This window comes from Aegilops tauschii, chromosome 6, assembly GCF_002575655.3.
Source record: "Aegilops tauschii subsp. strangulata cultivar AL8/78 chromosome 6, Aet v6.0, whole genome shotgun sequence".
Classification (NCBI taxonomy): domain Eukaryota; kingdom Viridiplantae; phylum Streptophyta; class Magnoliopsida; order Poales; family Poaceae; genus Aegilops; species Aegilops tauschii.
The window spans coordinates 7,245,176-7,260,591 of NC_053040.3; the positions used below are offsets into that span (position 1 = coordinate 7,245,176).

The 15,416-nt window shown below is 46.0% G+C and overlaps 2 protein-coding genes across 3 annotated transcripts; both read left to right on the forward strand.

Moving 5' to 3' along the window:
- LOC109734442 (putative nitric oxide synthase) lies at positions 1 to 3,888 on the forward strand. Its single transcript, XM_020293649.4, has 13 exons — positions 1 to 476; positions 573 to 758; positions 862 to 948; positions 1,021 to 1,100; positions 1,220 to 1,301; positions 1,395 to 1,415; positions 1,758 to 1,803; positions 1,905 to 2,023; positions 2,334 to 2,447; positions 2,536 to 2,610; positions 2,711 to 2,800; positions 3,097 to 3,206; positions 3,410 to 3,888. Exons 1-13 carry the CDS (start codon positions 45 to 47, stop codon positions 3,666 to 3,668), a joined length of 1,701 nt encoding a protein of 566 aa, XP_020149238.1. The 5' UTR covers positions 1 to 44; the 3' UTR covers positions 3,669 to 3,888.
- Positions 3,889 to 5,098: 1,210 nt separating this feature from the next.
- On the forward strand, positions 5,099 to 12,524 carry LOC109734443 (uncharacterized). Of its 2 annotated transcripts, XM_020293650.4 has the most exons (18): positions 5,099 to 5,390; positions 5,709 to 5,845; positions 6,043 to 6,160; positions 6,574 to 6,669; positions 7,231 to 7,277; positions 7,418 to 7,468; positions 7,567 to 7,632; positions 7,713 to 7,853; positions 7,932 to 8,001; positions 8,092 to 8,249; positions 8,686 to 8,850; positions 8,932 to 9,003; positions 9,087 to 9,204; positions 9,851 to 10,417; positions 10,514 to 10,800; positions 10,998 to 11,585; positions 11,819 to 11,974; positions 12,199 to 12,524. In XM_020293650.4, exons 2-18 carry the CDS (start codon positions 5,711 to 5,713, stop codon positions 12,271 to 12,273), a joined length of 2,910 nt encoding a protein of 969 aa, XP_020149239.1. In that variant the 5' UTR covers positions 5,099 to 5,390; positions 5,709 to 5,710; the 3' UTR covers positions 12,274 to 12,524. The 2 variants fall into 2 exon arrangements, with proteins under 2 accessions (XP_020149239.1, XP_020149240.1); XM_020293651.4 differs by lacking the exon at positions 7,418 to 7,468.
- Positions 12,525 to 15,416: the final 2,892 nt, after the last annotated feature.

Here is a 15,416-nt window from a genome sequence, read left to right on the forward strand (position 1 = left end):
CCCGCTCCCGCCACGGCGAGCCAAAGCTTCGCTCTTCCGCTCCAATGGCGTCGGCGTGCCCCCGCCCCCTCTTCCTCTCCTTCCCCAAGTCCCCGGCGCCGCCGCTCGCCGTCCCCTCCAAGCACCACCCATCCGCCACCGCCTCCCTCTCCGTCTCCACCCGCGCGCGCGCCGCCTCTTCCAGCGCCCCGTCCCCCTCGCCGTCTCCGTCTCCTCCCGCGGACGGGGTCGGCCCCGCCGCGCCGACGCGGGGCGACGTGTACCTGGGGCGGCAGCTCGCGGCCGCGGCCGCGGCAGGCGCCCGCGCGCGCGCGCCGGAGGAGGACGCCGAGAGGCGCCGCCGCCGCAAGGAGAAGCGGAAGGCCCTGGCCAAGAAGACGCCCTCCGGCGTCGCCTGCTGCTACGGCTGCGGCGCCCCGCTGCACACCGGCGAGGAGGGGTCCCCCGGCCACGTCGAGCCCGCCACCTACGACCTGGTAAGCGGCCATCCACGCGCTCAGTCCGCCGCCATTTTCAGCGTGTATGTTCACCGGCTTATCGGAGCATGGACTGACATGACACGATGTGAGCAGAAGAAGAGGCACAATCAACTAAAAACCGTGCTATGCGGGCGGTGCAAGCTGCTGTCGCACGGGCACATGGTGACCGCCGTCGGTGGCCACGGCGGTTACCCGGGGGGCAAGCAGTTTGTTTCGGCAGAAGAGCTAAGGGAGAAGCTGTCGTACCTCCGCCACGAGAAAGCATTGATAGTGAAGCTGGTAAACAACCCTGGCTCTCATACCCCAATCGATTGATGCATAGTACTTGGTTTTCCTGCTTGTGCATTTTCTTGCACTCATTTTGGCTGCTATATGAATGTAGGTTGACATAGTCGACTTCAATGGAAGTTTCCTGTCACGCATACGCGATTTCGCCGGCGCTAACCCCATCGTGCTCGTGATAACAAAGGTGAATTTCGTACATTGTCAAGTTCTATGTACTGTTACTGCTGTCAGATAACTGAAGCTAGCTGCTCTGTAGGTTGATCTCCTTCCTAGAGACACAGATTTGAATTGCATCGGCGATTGGGTCGTGGAGTCTGTTGTTAGGAAGAAACTCAAGTGAGATTTTTTTTCCCGCTGAGTTTTCCTTTCTATTTCATCAGATCTTTACCTAACTGATAATTTATTTCTCTAAAAAAAACTGATAATTTATTATTTGCTTTGCTTTGTGTGGGTAGTGTCCTTAGCGTCCATTTGACAAGTTCAAAGTCATTGGTCGGCATCACTGGTGTTATATCAGAGATTCAGCAGGAAAAGAAGGTCGGCTTGTTATCCACTTACTGTCTAGCTATTCTTGTTGGCTTTTGACTTCTCATGCACAATCCTGACTGCATTTTCATTGTCTCTTATCAGGCCCGAGATGTATATATACTGGTAAGCATTATTCACACATTACGACCGAGGCATTGTGCCGTCCTGTTTTGCACATTGTGTTTCAAAATGCAATTCATGCCTGTCATTTGTCCAAAATAATAAGGGTATAAGGAGGATCCAAAATCATGTCATGGTCCTTTGCATGTTTGAAGGGCTTATCATCCTCACCAAAAAAACTAAAAAATAGGATGATGGTCATATCTACTTCATTTGCTTTTTCATTATGCACATTGAGTGGTTATAAATTATAATAAAGACAATCTGAACAGTACGAGTAACATGCCTGCTTATTGCCTACTGTAGTTATATCTGACAATCTGATGCGTTCATACATTGTTACAGGGTTCAGCAAATGTTGGGAAATCTGCATTTATTAGTGCCATGCTAAGTAGGCCCTTAAATTCTCCTACCACCCTTTTTGTGATTATCTGGTCTTTTTTTGTTCATTCATATCTTCATCGTGCTAATAGTTGGAGATTGCTGTTGTAGAAACAATGGCATATAAAGATCCAGTGGCAGCTGCGGCTCAAAAATACAAGCCAATACAATCTGCTGTTCCTGGAACAACCTTAGGTCCTATTCAGATCGAAGCATTTTTAGGAGGAGGGGTATGCTTCTACTTGTTTTTCAAATTCAGATATGTATGCTACTTTACATGTGAACCTAGTTTATCATCAGTATTGATGTGATGTAGCTGTCAGAGAATCCAATATAATCTCTCCTGCACCCTGCTTACATGCTAAGCAAAATGCTGCTCACCTAGACAATTAGATAATTAGATGCCTTAAATCTCCGTACATAATATATTTTTAACATGTTCTAAAATGTACCTTTAGATGACACGGATAAGTGCCTATATTTTGTGTCTCCTGTGGTGTCCAGTTTGGACCTTAATATTGTTTAATCTATGCATGACAGAAATTATACGACACACCTGGAGTCCATCTTCACCATAGACAGGCAGCAGTTATCCACGCTGATGATCTGCCTTCTCTTGCACCACAAAGTCGCCTAAAGGGGCGATGTTTTCCTGTATGTATACCTCGATCTGTAAAATCCATGTTACTTTCTCAAAATTTCCACACTAATCTCTTTCTTCAGAACATAATGTTATGTTCAGGCTAATGATACAGATGTTGGATTGAGCGGGAATACGTTGTTCTGGGGGGGACTTGTCCGTATCGATGTTGTTAAGGTACCTAAATGCTCTCAAAATTTCAGTACTGATATTTTCCCGTCTTTTCAACGTCGCTCGTAAATTAGTAGCCACTAAAGGATAACCGGTAAATTGCCAGGCTCTTCCACGCACACGGCTAACATTCTATGGACCAAAGAAGCTAAGTATTAATATGGTCCCCACCACAGAAGCAGATGAATTTTACAAGGTATGTGGCTGTTCCACGAGTTTGATTTTCTTCTACTTAGAAGTAATAATTTACTTCTTCTTTCAAAATTTATTTACAAAACTTCATTGCACTTGTGCAATGGAGCTATTTCTTTATTTAAGCTTTATTCATCTCAAAGAAAGAGTCCCACCGCATGTAACCTCATCTGCTCAAAACTAGCTTTTGGCGCCGTGCCATCTTTGATTTGCTGGGCGGAGGTATTTTGGATGAGGATTTAATGTGTGCTTTCATTTCGAACAAACTGAATCCGTTGTCCTTTTCTATTCACTTCCCAGAGAGAAGTCGGAGTTATGTTGACTCCCCCAACTGGTCAGGAGAGAGCTGAAGGATGGTGTGGTCTTCAGGGCGTTCGTGAATTGCAGATAAAGTATGAAGAGCTTGATAGGTAATGTTTGCAACTAAAATTTGGGTCTTAGCTTTGCAGCAGTCATTTGCTGGCCAGTACCAGAGTTACTGCTTTGGTATTTGGTAATATATGTTATCTTCATGACAGGCAACCATATATAACAGTCTCTATATAAGAGCATTTTTATTTATTTGAACATTTTACATCCTGATTGATTTATTGGCACCTTCTTTCCTGTGCAGGCCTGCTAGCGACATTGCGATATCTGGACTCGGGTGGATCGCGGTTGAACCACTTGGTGTGCCATCTAGCGACCCTGATAGCAGCGTCGAGGAAGAAGACGGTGACAGTGGCGAGTTGCATTTAAGAGTGCATGTACCCAAACCAGTTGAGGTCTTCGTCCGCGCCCCACTGCCCGTCGGTAAAGCGGCGTCGCAGTGGTACCGGTACCAGGAGCTGACGGAGGTAGAAGAGGAGCTGAGACCCAAGTGGCACTACTGATGCTGCGGTTGCCAAATGCCTATTTTTGGTCTTCTGTGTATGCTGCTGGAGCAGCTCCGCGTGATCCAGTTACGCCCCGACATTATGTTTCTTGGATGATCTTATAGGGATGAATTCATAGTTCTAGCTTAGGATCAGCTGATGAAAATGATTCAGGAAACCTCGAGTGAAATGTTGCTGTGGTTACACTTGTTGCATATATATGAAACCATTTCACCGTCGTCTTGCAATGTTTGATTGATAGCTATTTTGTGCAAGGAGTATCAAATTCAGTTGTTGCCAAGTTTTATTAAACATGCCAATTTTGAAGGAATTAACAAAAATACAGCCAAGAAGAAAACATACATCTTACAACAGTGGAAAGTTTTCCTTTTCGCAACAAACCACTTCACCCCGGCCATATTTGATCAATTTATACAGCTCGTATTATAAATTGCAACCAGATCCCTAATGGACACGTGGAGACGACTTTGATACGTGGCGGAAGATACTGCTCGAGCTGCCACAATAGCGCCAACCACCATGCCACGTGTCCGCCAGGGCATCCCGCCGATGACCAAGACTGGCCATGGCTGCCACCAGCAAAGTGAGTGTTGCCACTATTGTGAAAAGTTGGACACATGCAATTCTTAAGAGGCATCACAAAAAAGCCAACTTGTTTTGCAAGCGGCCATGGATTCTTAACTTGTGCACATAATATGCTTGGACTATTGGACCTAACCAGGGTCCCCTTTTTCGTATAAATTTCTCCTCTCCTCGAGAATCGCATCACCTTGGCCTATGTTACGTGCGACCTCCCCCATCCCTCACCCACCCTCGGTCAACCTCTTCCCGCCAACCCCTTCTCATTATGACCCCCTACCTCCCCATCGCCGCTCAAAACATTATATATAGATACCTTACCTCACGGGCCCCATGCTAACACGCATGAATCCGCCATCACCACCAACCCCCACCTCATAACCATATCACTCCACTCATCCTTCTTCGGGGTGGTGTGTCGAGTAGCTCAAACCATCAGATGGCCCTTCCTTCCACGTCCATCGTCAACGGTGTAGCCTCGCTCTTCCTCCCCTCCCCTCCCCTCCCCCTACCTACAGTCCTTCATTTTGCCACCACTCTAAACATTTAGGAGAGAGAGAGAAGAAAGGGAAAGGAAACGACCCTGAACAACCCTAACCTATAACCTCCCGGAGAAAAAGCACCACCAGAAAACAAAAACAGCGTATCGGCCCCGCCTCCAGAGCCGGAGCAAACGGCAGCCATGGCCGAAAGACACGCAAGGCGCTCTATCATCGTTTCTAAAAAGATTATAAACCTAATTTTCACAAACCCATGTGTTAGCCATGGACCTAATTTCCATATAAACTCAGGTGGTAGTACAAGGTTATGCATAAAAAACCTATTTTTCTCCCCAAGAAAATGCCACTCCGGGAGGGAAGCCCCTAGACTGTTCTAGAATCCACAAGGAGCGGCGCCCAAGCCCCAAGGCAAGGCAGAGACCACCGCAAGGACGAGTCTTGACACTCCTCGCCAGAGTCAAAACAAAATCCATCGGGCTTTCTCCTCTCCCCCTCCCCCTGAATCCCACCGCCGTGCCGCCTCCGACCCCACCGCCCCTCACGCCGCCGTTCCCGGTCGGCCTCGTCGCGCCCGCCCCTCCCGCCGTGCTGCGCCGACCCCCCGCCCCGCCGTCCGCGATCTTGGGCGTCGGTTTCCGAGGTACGCGCGCCCTGCCACCCACCCAGCGACTAGTCGAGCCCTAGACGGACTTCATCCGGCGGCACGCCGTCTAGATCCGCCCCCGGCTGGCGGCCCGAAATGCCGGGCGGCGGCTCCTCCGGGGCCCCGCCGGAGCAAACAAAAGGCCCGATTTTTCCCTCGGTGGTTCCTCCGCGGGGATCTTCTTCTAAGGGCGGAGTTGGTAACCCTAGGGAGAACCCCGAGGAAGACCCGGAGGCGCGCCCTGCCTTGCCATTTTACATGCCCTGTATTTTGTATGGCGCCTGAAGGATCTGTATCTGTCTTCTGTGGTTGCAGGGATGGCTGACGACGGTGCCAGTGGTGCCGGGGGTTCGACGGCGAGGGATGGCGCAGATGGCCTGGAACCCGCCACCATCGAGATCAACATCAAAACCCTCGAGTCGCAAGTGCACAAGCTCCGCGTCGACAAGAATGTAATGACGCCCTAGCCTTTCTAGTTTGGTTCTGCTGTGCCCTGAACTACTTGCAAGTGCTATCAATGCTATAGTCCTGTTTGTGCTCAAGTCCCTGTTAACTGTCAGTTCCTGTATTTAGAGTCGGAAGAACGCATATTACTGTGTGCAGTGTTTTCTGATGAACTAATTGGGTAATTGCCAATATTTTTCCTCAGGAGACTGTTCTGAACCTAAAGGAGAAGATAGTAGATGTCGCCAGGATTCCTGTGGAGCAGCAGCGGCTGATTTTTAGGGGAAGGGTCTTAAAGGATGATCACCTCTTGTCAGAATACCGTATCCTTTTGTTTGTTCCTTTCCTGTCAAGGCTACAAAGTTTTATTATTGAACCATCTGCATCTCCACATCAGTTATTACCTTGATGAGTCATACCGAAGTTTTTGTCGTATTGAAGTTGCTTAGAAATACAAACGAGAACCTCAAATCATTGTAAGCTTTTTCCATGCATTTATTAAGTCGAGTTGTTCGCTAGTAACCGCCGGAACTGTAGATTTTACTGATGCAATAATAGGAGGTTGTCATTAGTTGTTGGTTTCTGTCATTCAGAGCATGATTACGTGCAATATTCGTATACCTGTTCATCTAGACACTTTAATGGATGCTTTTCAAGTTGTTCTCCTGCCACATTTATCCATGGATTGCTCTGGTCACAACTCTTGTCATATATATGTATCCTTGACAATCTGAAGACTTGGAAGATGGATATACATTGCATTTGGTGGCTCGGCGCACAGCTGAGGGCCAACATTCCTCTGAGACTCCTGAAGCAAACCCCAATGCTAATGGTAAGTCAGATATGTCATTGCTCTGCTACCTACATCATCAATCCTGAGCACAACAAATATTTTGATATGCTGTCATGATTTAGTATACATACATGGTGCGCCTTACCCTGCGTCAGCATTATGGGAGCTCAAATTAAGTCTGCATCCACCTCTCAAATGTCTTGTTCTCCATTTGCACACAAACTGCAGTATATGCATTGCACATTCCATAATGAACATTGCTTAACACAAGGAGGCTGAAAATAGTTATAGCTAGCTGTGGATGTAAAGAGCCAGTGGAGTTTTCAGGCTATTTAAACTGAAAGAGGTCTTGATTAATCCTCTGGTATATGTGTTGCTTTAGTCTATGCAGAGGCACTGGTGACCAGTCAGAGTTATATGCTTATGCAGATCGTTTCTGCTATCTGATTATATTTTCTGTACCTTTGCTCATTTCAGATGTAATTGGTTGTTGCTGAATTCGATTCATTTATCTGATCTTTAGTATAGTATAGTATGATTGGATGACAGTATGCTGGGACTGGGCCTTATGAACCTTTTACATTTTTGTTGTGGTTGCAGTTAATAATGCTGGAAATGGAGCAATGCTCGGAGATTACATGTCCAGGGTATGCATCTACCATTTTTGTAATGGTTGGCATTGATTATATTAACTTATTTATTTGAAAAGTTGCTGCTCTGCCTACCATTTAGCAATGGTTGAACATCGATTATAATTCTTAAATAGTTGTTATTTATTCTCTTCTAGGAAACTATAGATGTTATGGTTTCCGAGGGGGTGATAAATGACATTCCTGCGGTATATGCTTTGCTCTAGCATTCTGTATAATTTTTCTGTCAGATGATCGCTTGCTTCACTTGCCCATTGGTATAATTCCTCTCTTCTGTTATGTTCAGACTGTTCGGGATATTCTTGGTAACTTTCTTGGGATGCCTGGTGGTGTGGCAAATGCTACATTCTCGGTAATGAGGTTTCCTCAATAGGCCTATCTAGGGTTGCGTAGATACATTAATGCTTAACTTCTCTGTGGTTGCTTAATTAGGTGCCATTAAACCAGCCCCCACCAGATGGGGCCAATAATGGAAGAACTCAGCCAGGCCAGGCACCACCTGGGTTCTCAATTCTCAATCATCAAATTCATGTGTCACAGCTTCCACCTTCCGGCGCTATTCCTCACAACATGGTTAATATACTGTTATCATTTTCTTCCTCATCTTTTGGCATCTGTATTTCATTCATCTAACTTTAACATTGATCATAGGTTATTCCTGATTCCATGACGACCCTTTTGGAGTATATCAATCGCATGGACCAAGTATTGCAGAACAATGGTATGGTAATTCTTTTTGCAGCTGGTTTATTTGTTGCTTGTCAATAGCACTAATATCTGTGCAATTCTTTTTTGATGTATGAAAATAAAGGTGTTCCACCATCCACGGACTCAAATGCTCAGGAACCACCAACATCAGCAACAGATGATGCTTACTTGAACCAAAGCTTTCCAAGTCCGGAGGTGCTGGCTTCAGTTGTTGAAAGGGCCCAACAACTTCTTGGCGGCAGTGCTTCTTCTGCGCTTTCTGTATGTTACTTTTCCCTCTTGTAGTTGTATTCTGCGCTTCTGACCTTTGCAATGGTTGACCTTTGACAGAGATAGCATATTTCATAACTATTTTCCCTTCTATTGTAGTCTCCAAGCCAATGCTCTCTAGCAAGTGTTACCATTTGAGTACTTTTATATAGACAATGCTATGGAAATATATATATGAAGTTATAAACTGAACATTTGAAATTTGCCCTTATTGTCTTAACACAACGCTCATAGGACTGTTGATGCTTTTTCTGCTGTTAGAATTTCATGCTTTGTTTTTTGGTAACTGATTATGCAGTTGCTATGGTGCAGTTTTGTGTCTGTTAAATTGTTCTTCTCTCAAATAATTTTTTAGACAACCGAAGAGATAAATGCGGACATTTGTGCGGACTTCTTTTGACCTACATTCTTCTGATTTTTGTTTCAGCATCTTGCACAACGTATTCAGACAGATGCTGCCACTGCTGATCCATCTGTGCGAAGCCAGATTCAGAATGAGTCGGCACAGTTGGGAGTAGCGATGCAGCATTTGGGGTCTATGCTTTTTGAGCTTGGACGGACAATGATGACGCTTAGAATGGGACCATCTCCTGTATGCATATTTCTACAAATTTCACTATCACACAAGTGATTCACATGGTTTAAGCATTCTGAAAGCTTGTTGATTTTGCAGATTAATGCTTTTGTAAATGCCGGGCCTGCTGTCTATATAACCCCCACAGGACCAAGTCCAATCATGGTTCAGGTGATGTATTATGATGCTTCTTGGTGTTGGTTTTGATGTGTTCTGCAACTCCAGTAACAATAACACGTTATTTCATTGCGCAGCCGTCTTTCCAGAGTGCCCCTCATTTTGGAGTTTCTAGCATACCGCCAGTTTTTGGTGTCTCTGGTCCATTTGGTATTGTTGATCCTTCTCGAGCAAATGGTGTCAATATTCATGGTGGTAAGATATCCCACTGCAAGTACTATTAAATTTTTTGCTTTATGGATTTTTTTAATATATAAGTGGGTTAATGGGCAAACAGGTGACCTTCTTATGGTGTATTATCTATGTTTATCCCCCCCCCCCCCCCCCCTCGTCCCCCTGCATTGAGTACATCAAAAGAGCATCTAAATTGTATCTGGTTATTAATTTGTCTGAGTTTATATGTGTTAGGTGCATCATAAATGGTGTCCTCATATGAGGAAGTAGATATGTTTCTAAACCTTGTGATTGTCATTCATCGAAAATCAAAATCATACAGACAGGAAAAGAAAAACGAATTTCTATCAAATCAATAGAAGAAAGGATCCTTTCCCTGATTTGAATCCTGGTGGACATATAACAACTGTTTTTTTTTAAATTATATTGGCTTCCAAATGTCATTTGTGTTCTCGACATTTGATGCACTCGGTGGGGAGCACATGCAGCATCGGGACCACATTGAGATACTGTGTTCTGTGTTTACTGTTCTGTGTTGTGTCTCTTGGATGACAGTTATATAGTATAAGATGAAATGTGAGCTTTAATTTTGAAGTTGCAATGAGTGCTTGTCACATTTTGATATCCCCTGAGCTTCCCCTGACTCTTCTTTTGTCCTGTATACTAGGTGCTTCTGCAACAAGTGGTCCATCTGTTGGTTCAACCACTGCTTCTGCAACCACTGCCAATGGGGAAAGCCAAAATGCAGAAAGAACTCAAGGAGGCAACCCGCCGGCTACACGTGGATTGCCACCACGAACAGTTGTTGCAGCTATTCCGGCCTTTCCAGGGAGGTCCTCAGTTGGTGTTATCCTTCCTGTTCAAATGAGAAGCCAAGTGGCAGCACCTAACCAGTCAACTGGTCCTCAAGTTCCTCAGACTGCAGTGGGCAATGGGTCTCAGCCAAATTCGACATATGTTATTCCACAAGCTTCTTCAGGCAGTGCTATTTCTTCTATGATAGCACAGATATCTGCACAGGTAGCCAATGCATTGGCCGCAAATCCGCAAGCATTGGCTTCACTTACATCATCTGTGCTGAACCCAGCAGCCCAGGGGCCTCACCCAACCACAAACAATGGAGCTGGCACCGTGAGCTCTGTTACATCAGGAAATACACAATTACAAAATGAGCTGCCGGGTTCTCATCCTGGACAAACTTCACTGAACGTGCAACCTCATGCAACTGGTGCAGGTATTTCTTTTTGAAGTAACCCGAATTCTTTTCCCTTAGGCAAAATTGCACTGAATCGTTCACCGCTCCTGTTTCTGTTATTATTGCTCTATTTAGGTACTGTGCCTTCAAATGCACCCGATCCCAGTTTGACACCACAAGACATCAGTACTGTGAGTGTTTCCGATGTTGATAGCAGTCAACAACACTCGGGGGAATCGGCAGCAGCCAGCTTAGGAGGACAGATGACAGGCACACGCACAGGTGATGTTCCTTTGGGCATGCCAGCAGAAAATTCTGAACTGAAGAGCAAGCCCTCGGATGGAGAAACTGGAGAGTCTGCTAAACCTACTGCCAGTGGTGGGTCTGGTCCGCTTGGTCTTGGTGGTGGTCTGCAGCCCAAGGTAAAATACTAATAAGTTCCTGGTTCTTAGTCCTACAGTCTCACAAACTTCATTGCTCAAAAGTTTGCATTCTGTTTCTGTCAATGATTTCCTGCATATTGTCCTAGTGCTTGTAATTTGTTGTTGTCAGCTGCAATGTCATTGATTTTTATTTGATGAGAGAACAATGCCATTGATTATGTTACCTACACTTGCAGAGACGTAGCAGAGTAACAAAGCTATCTGGGACTAGCAGCGATTCTGGGGAAGCTGTTAACACCCCTTCTGTCCCTAGAAGCCAGGAAGCTGTTCTGATGGGACAGCAGGCTCTGCAAGCGCTTGTTTCAAGAGGTGCTAATGTGAGCAGTGGCAGTGTTACGGCTTCTCCAGCTCCATCTTCAACTCCTCGGTCTGCTGCTGGAATGCCTGTGAGAAGACCGGGTGGTGAAGGGCAAGTTGACCTCGGCAGTATGCTATCAAGCGTTCTCAACAACCCGATGTTTGGCAATCTGATGTCAAATGTAGCTGCTCAAACAGGAATGGAATCACCAGCTGATGTGAGGAACATCATGGAAGACTTGACACAGAACCGTGCGGTGATGGACACCTTGAGCAGTATGGTGCAAAATGTGGATGCGCCACAAAGGGGCCAAGGTGGTTTTGACTTGGCCAGTATGATGCAGCAGATGATGCCTGTTGTGTCACAAGTTCTTGGTGGAGCTTCACCTCGTCGTGCTGGTACAGATGTGCAGCCTCGACAGAATGACAGGGAAGTAAGCGGCGCTGCAGGTGGCAGAAGCTCTCAGGTACGCCATCCTGTTTAACAAAACACTAAAGTTGGTAGGTCAGTTCGTATATTACCTGAATATGCCATGTTTGGACACCAGCCAGCAGTTCGGAGAGTTGAAAAATGTTTGCTGGAACAAGAAATATTTATGTTGCCTGAACGTGTGAAACCCATTTTTTGATCAGCGTGAAATACTGGAATCTTTGATCTTGTAACATACAACATCGCTCATGTTTGGCGTTTCTTGGACAGATGGATCTTCAAGAAGCATGTCAACGCATCGAGCAACATGATGCCCCTGAGGATATCTTTGGTGCTGTCCTTGAGACCGCTGCTCAGGCTTATGGCGACGACGAGAGCATCGAGGTCATGCTTGAAGAGCTTGCCAGTGACCCAGAGCTTGCTGATGTATGTTCCCTACAACCTCTAGTTTTTAAAATAAGCCCAAATATAGTTTATTACATAATGTTTAGTTAACAATATAAAATGCAATTGTCGGTGAATGCTAGACTTGAGATTACATTACACGCATAATATGTCGTCCGCTGGGTACATGAGTTTGTTATGAGGGGGATTATCCCCCCTGTGTGGTTCCACCATTAGTTGGTAACAAAAGCTGCTGATTTTGTCAGGAGTACATGAAGCTTCTGCTGGAGCAAGTCGGCGAGAGGGTGGAGTCCGAATCGGAGGCCAAGACGCAGTCGTGAAGCGTGGCCCGGGAACCGGTCGGTCAAGCGGGTGGTACATTTCAGGCGGCGTGGTTGACAATGTGGTGAAAACATATATACAGAACTCGTGACTTGTGGATGTAATTGTGTCTCCTGACTTGTGGATGTAGTTGTTGTCTGTTGTTACCGAATTTTGCTAGACATGCACATAGCTAGCTTTCTGGAAGCGTGTTCCTGGATCAGTCTGTCTGTGGTACCGACGACATTTAATTGTTGGGCATTGCGATTTATGTTGGGACTCGGATTCTCCGCTGTTGTGGTTCTGATTTTATGTTAAAATCCATTAGTAGGATAATTTTCTTTTACGCCAGCAGAGCCGAGAAACATCACTCGGTTCGGTCGGTGCGTCACAAAGCTCTCCTTCCTTGCTCCACTTGCTCCTCCCTCCCATAGCTTTGCCTCTCAGAGGTTGCAACCATGGATTTTGGCGACGACCAGGTTCGTGCATGTCGAAAGCACTCCTCAAGGAAGATTGTGTGCTTGTCTTCTCGGATCCGTGGCACCTCAAAAACCTGATTTGTACCGACAATTCTTCAAGCCCTGTCAAGTGTTCGAAGCCGCCCCATTCTGCTCTGGTCCACTAGCATTAGACATTATCTTGAGCCTCTGGAGCTTGGATAGTTGGGTATCACTCTGGTCTCAAAAGGGCAGCTACAAAGCATTGTTTAATTGGAGGTTAAAACTCTTTAGAGGCGAGAACGCTCCTCAATCATAGATGGTTCATTTCTACAATGGATCTTCTTCGGATTTTCAGGTCGATGTGGGTGAGGCCAGGAACTCGTGTGTTTCTTTTACAATTTTAGCAATTGATTAAGTTTGCTTCCTTTGCCCTGCTATGTAATTTGTGCTGCTCATCTTCTCAAACCCTCTGCTGCTCAAGAAAAAATATGTACAGGACATTTTTAACATCGCACTTGAACCATTTCCTCGAGAAGAAAAAAAATACTCGGCCATGCACTTCCAATCTGTTACATTAAAAGACATATGACGAAAGAACAACAAAGAATATATAGTTCTCCGTTGCCGATTCTCCAATACACGGCGAAAACCATTTAGATACCAGCACCATGGACATTTAGGACAAAACCTAATAAATCCAACAAGTGGCGCCAGAACTATAAACCGGTGATGCCAAGTGTCTCTAAATCTTGTAATATCACGTAAATGTATATTACATGAAGTTTTACTTGTTTTTGTTGGGTTTGGCCGAAAACCATGTATTTAACTGTCTGCACACCCTTAACGTGGATCTGACACCGAACCCAAGCCGCAGGAGGATCAAGGCCAAGACCAGCATGACAATGGCAATGATCAAGCCCTTCCTGTCCCGCTTCACCGTCCTGGCGTGTGAGATCTGAGCGTCGGCTTGGGCCTTCATGGCGGCGAACTCCTCGGGCTTATCGGCGGCGAACTTTCTCGCCATGGAAAGCATCTCCTCCCGCCTGGTTTGGTTCAGCTGGTGTGCGGCAAGTTTGAGGTCCTGAGGCCTCTCATGCATCCCGGCGAGGTCGTCGGGGGACATGCGCCGCGTCTGCTCCTCCGCCGGGTGAATCATCTCCGGGTTCGTCGTGGTTCTCCCGGTGTGATTCGACGCCAAGAGGAAATAGGAAATTTACTCTCTGGTATTTTTGGGTGGTTGATTCCCACAACCTGTCGCTGGTATTTATATTGGAAAACTGTTGGAGGGAGAGACGGATACGCGTGTACAAGTCGGATACGGGAGCCCAATTAATCCGGGTATGCGTCCGTATTTTTTTGATTGGCAAATCCGAGTATGCATATACGTGACAAAAAGGAGACGGGAAGCCGGACAAAAACATGCCGACACATGTAGATGACATCACGACTGTTTATGGACCACCCGTGGACTTCTTTCGCTGCTTCTTGTAATTTTTTTTTGTCCAGCCCAGCACGTTGTTATCTTTTTTAACACAAACAGACGCAAGCGCTCATATATACACATATACACTCATCTCAAGATGGCAATGGGGTCCCGAAACCCGCGTCCCCGCAGGTTTTTACCCTATTAGGGGACGGGGATGGGCGTCTTTTTAACCCCGCAGGGCTGCTGTTGGGTAAAGTCTAAAACCCGACACGTTTCATGGGTTTAATCCCGTTTCAATAATACCCGAACCCGAAACCCGCCATCCCGGTCAAAATACTACAATGAGCGTATTCGAAGAGTACAATCTTGAGAGCGATGATGATAATGGACATCCATCTTGCTTATTCTCTTCTTTGCAAACTGCAATCCTTATGTCACTCTTCAATGAACGTGTTGCTCAAAACTGGCCAACATCTGAGCTAGACCGTTATTTGGAAGATGAGCTAGTTCCATCGTCCAAAGATAAATCCAGTGTGTTAGATTGGTGGAAAGTTGGTGGAACACGCTATCCATCTTTGAGTCTGCTAGCACGTGATATTTTTGTAACTTCGGTCAGCATGATTACCTCAGAATCAGCATTTAGTACAAGTGGTAGAGTTCTAGTCCTTATGTTTGCTTAAATATGCCGATTTCCCCGTGGGTTCCCCGTGGGCTTAGAAAACCCGATGGGTTTAGGGGACGGGCAAAAATCTAGCCCCGCGCACGATGACGGGGACGGGGTGGGCTTGCGATTTTCTTGTGGGGATGGGTTTGGGAAGGCGAAACCCGGTGGGTTTCATCCCTGTTGCCATCTTGACTCATCCCTACGAACGCACACATGCACTCCTTATCCCTATGAACACCTTCAAAAGACTGAACCGGCATATCATCTTGAGATTTTAGGAAGTCACGGTACGCGCCTTGTCGTCGACGGGAACGTCTCCTCCCATTGAACGCGCGTCGTTGGAAATTCTGAAATAAATCCAAAAAAAATACAAGCACCAAGATTTGAACCCTGGTGGGCCAAGACTACCACTATCCACCTAACCATCTAACCACAGGTTGGTTCACAACATGTTGTTGTCTTATCCAGCAATCACATGGACAACTTCCCAACCAAGATAAAGCCGTGTCGTTGCTGCTGGGCCTTGTAGTTGTTGTTGGGCCCAACAGGTTCTAGTTGTTTTTTGTTGCTCTTGTTTGATTTGGTCTGTCTTTTCTTGTCTGGACTCTTGATCTCTGTAGTGCAACAGAAAAA

Bases quoted from the DNA above. Each gene is read 5' to 3' on its own strand.
- LOC109734442 (XM_020293649.4), top strand. From the start codon at position 45: ATGGCGTCGGCGTGCCCCCGCCCCCTCTTCCTCTCCTTCCCCAAGTCC. The intron at 1,101-1,219 runs GTGAGATTTTTT...TTGTGTGGGTAG, and splicing joins GTTGTTAGGAAGAAACTCAA to TGTCCTTAGCGTCCATTTGA. The intron at 1,804-1,904 runs GTAGGCCCTTAA...TTGCTGTTGTAG, and splicing joins ATTTATTAGTGCCATGCTAA to AAACAATGGCATATAAAGAT.
- LOC109734443 (XM_020293650.4), top strand. From the start codon at position 5,711: ATGGCTGACGACGGTGCCAGTGGTGCCGGGGGTTCGACGGCGAGGGAT. The intron at 5,846-6,042 runs GTAATGACGCCC...ATTTTTCCTCAG, and splicing joins AGCTCCGCGTCGACAAGAAT to GAGACTGTTCTGAACCTAAA. The intron at 8,002-8,091 runs GTATGGTAATTC...ATGAAAATAAAG, and splicing joins CCAAGTATTGCAGAACAATG to GTGTTCCACCATCCACGGAC.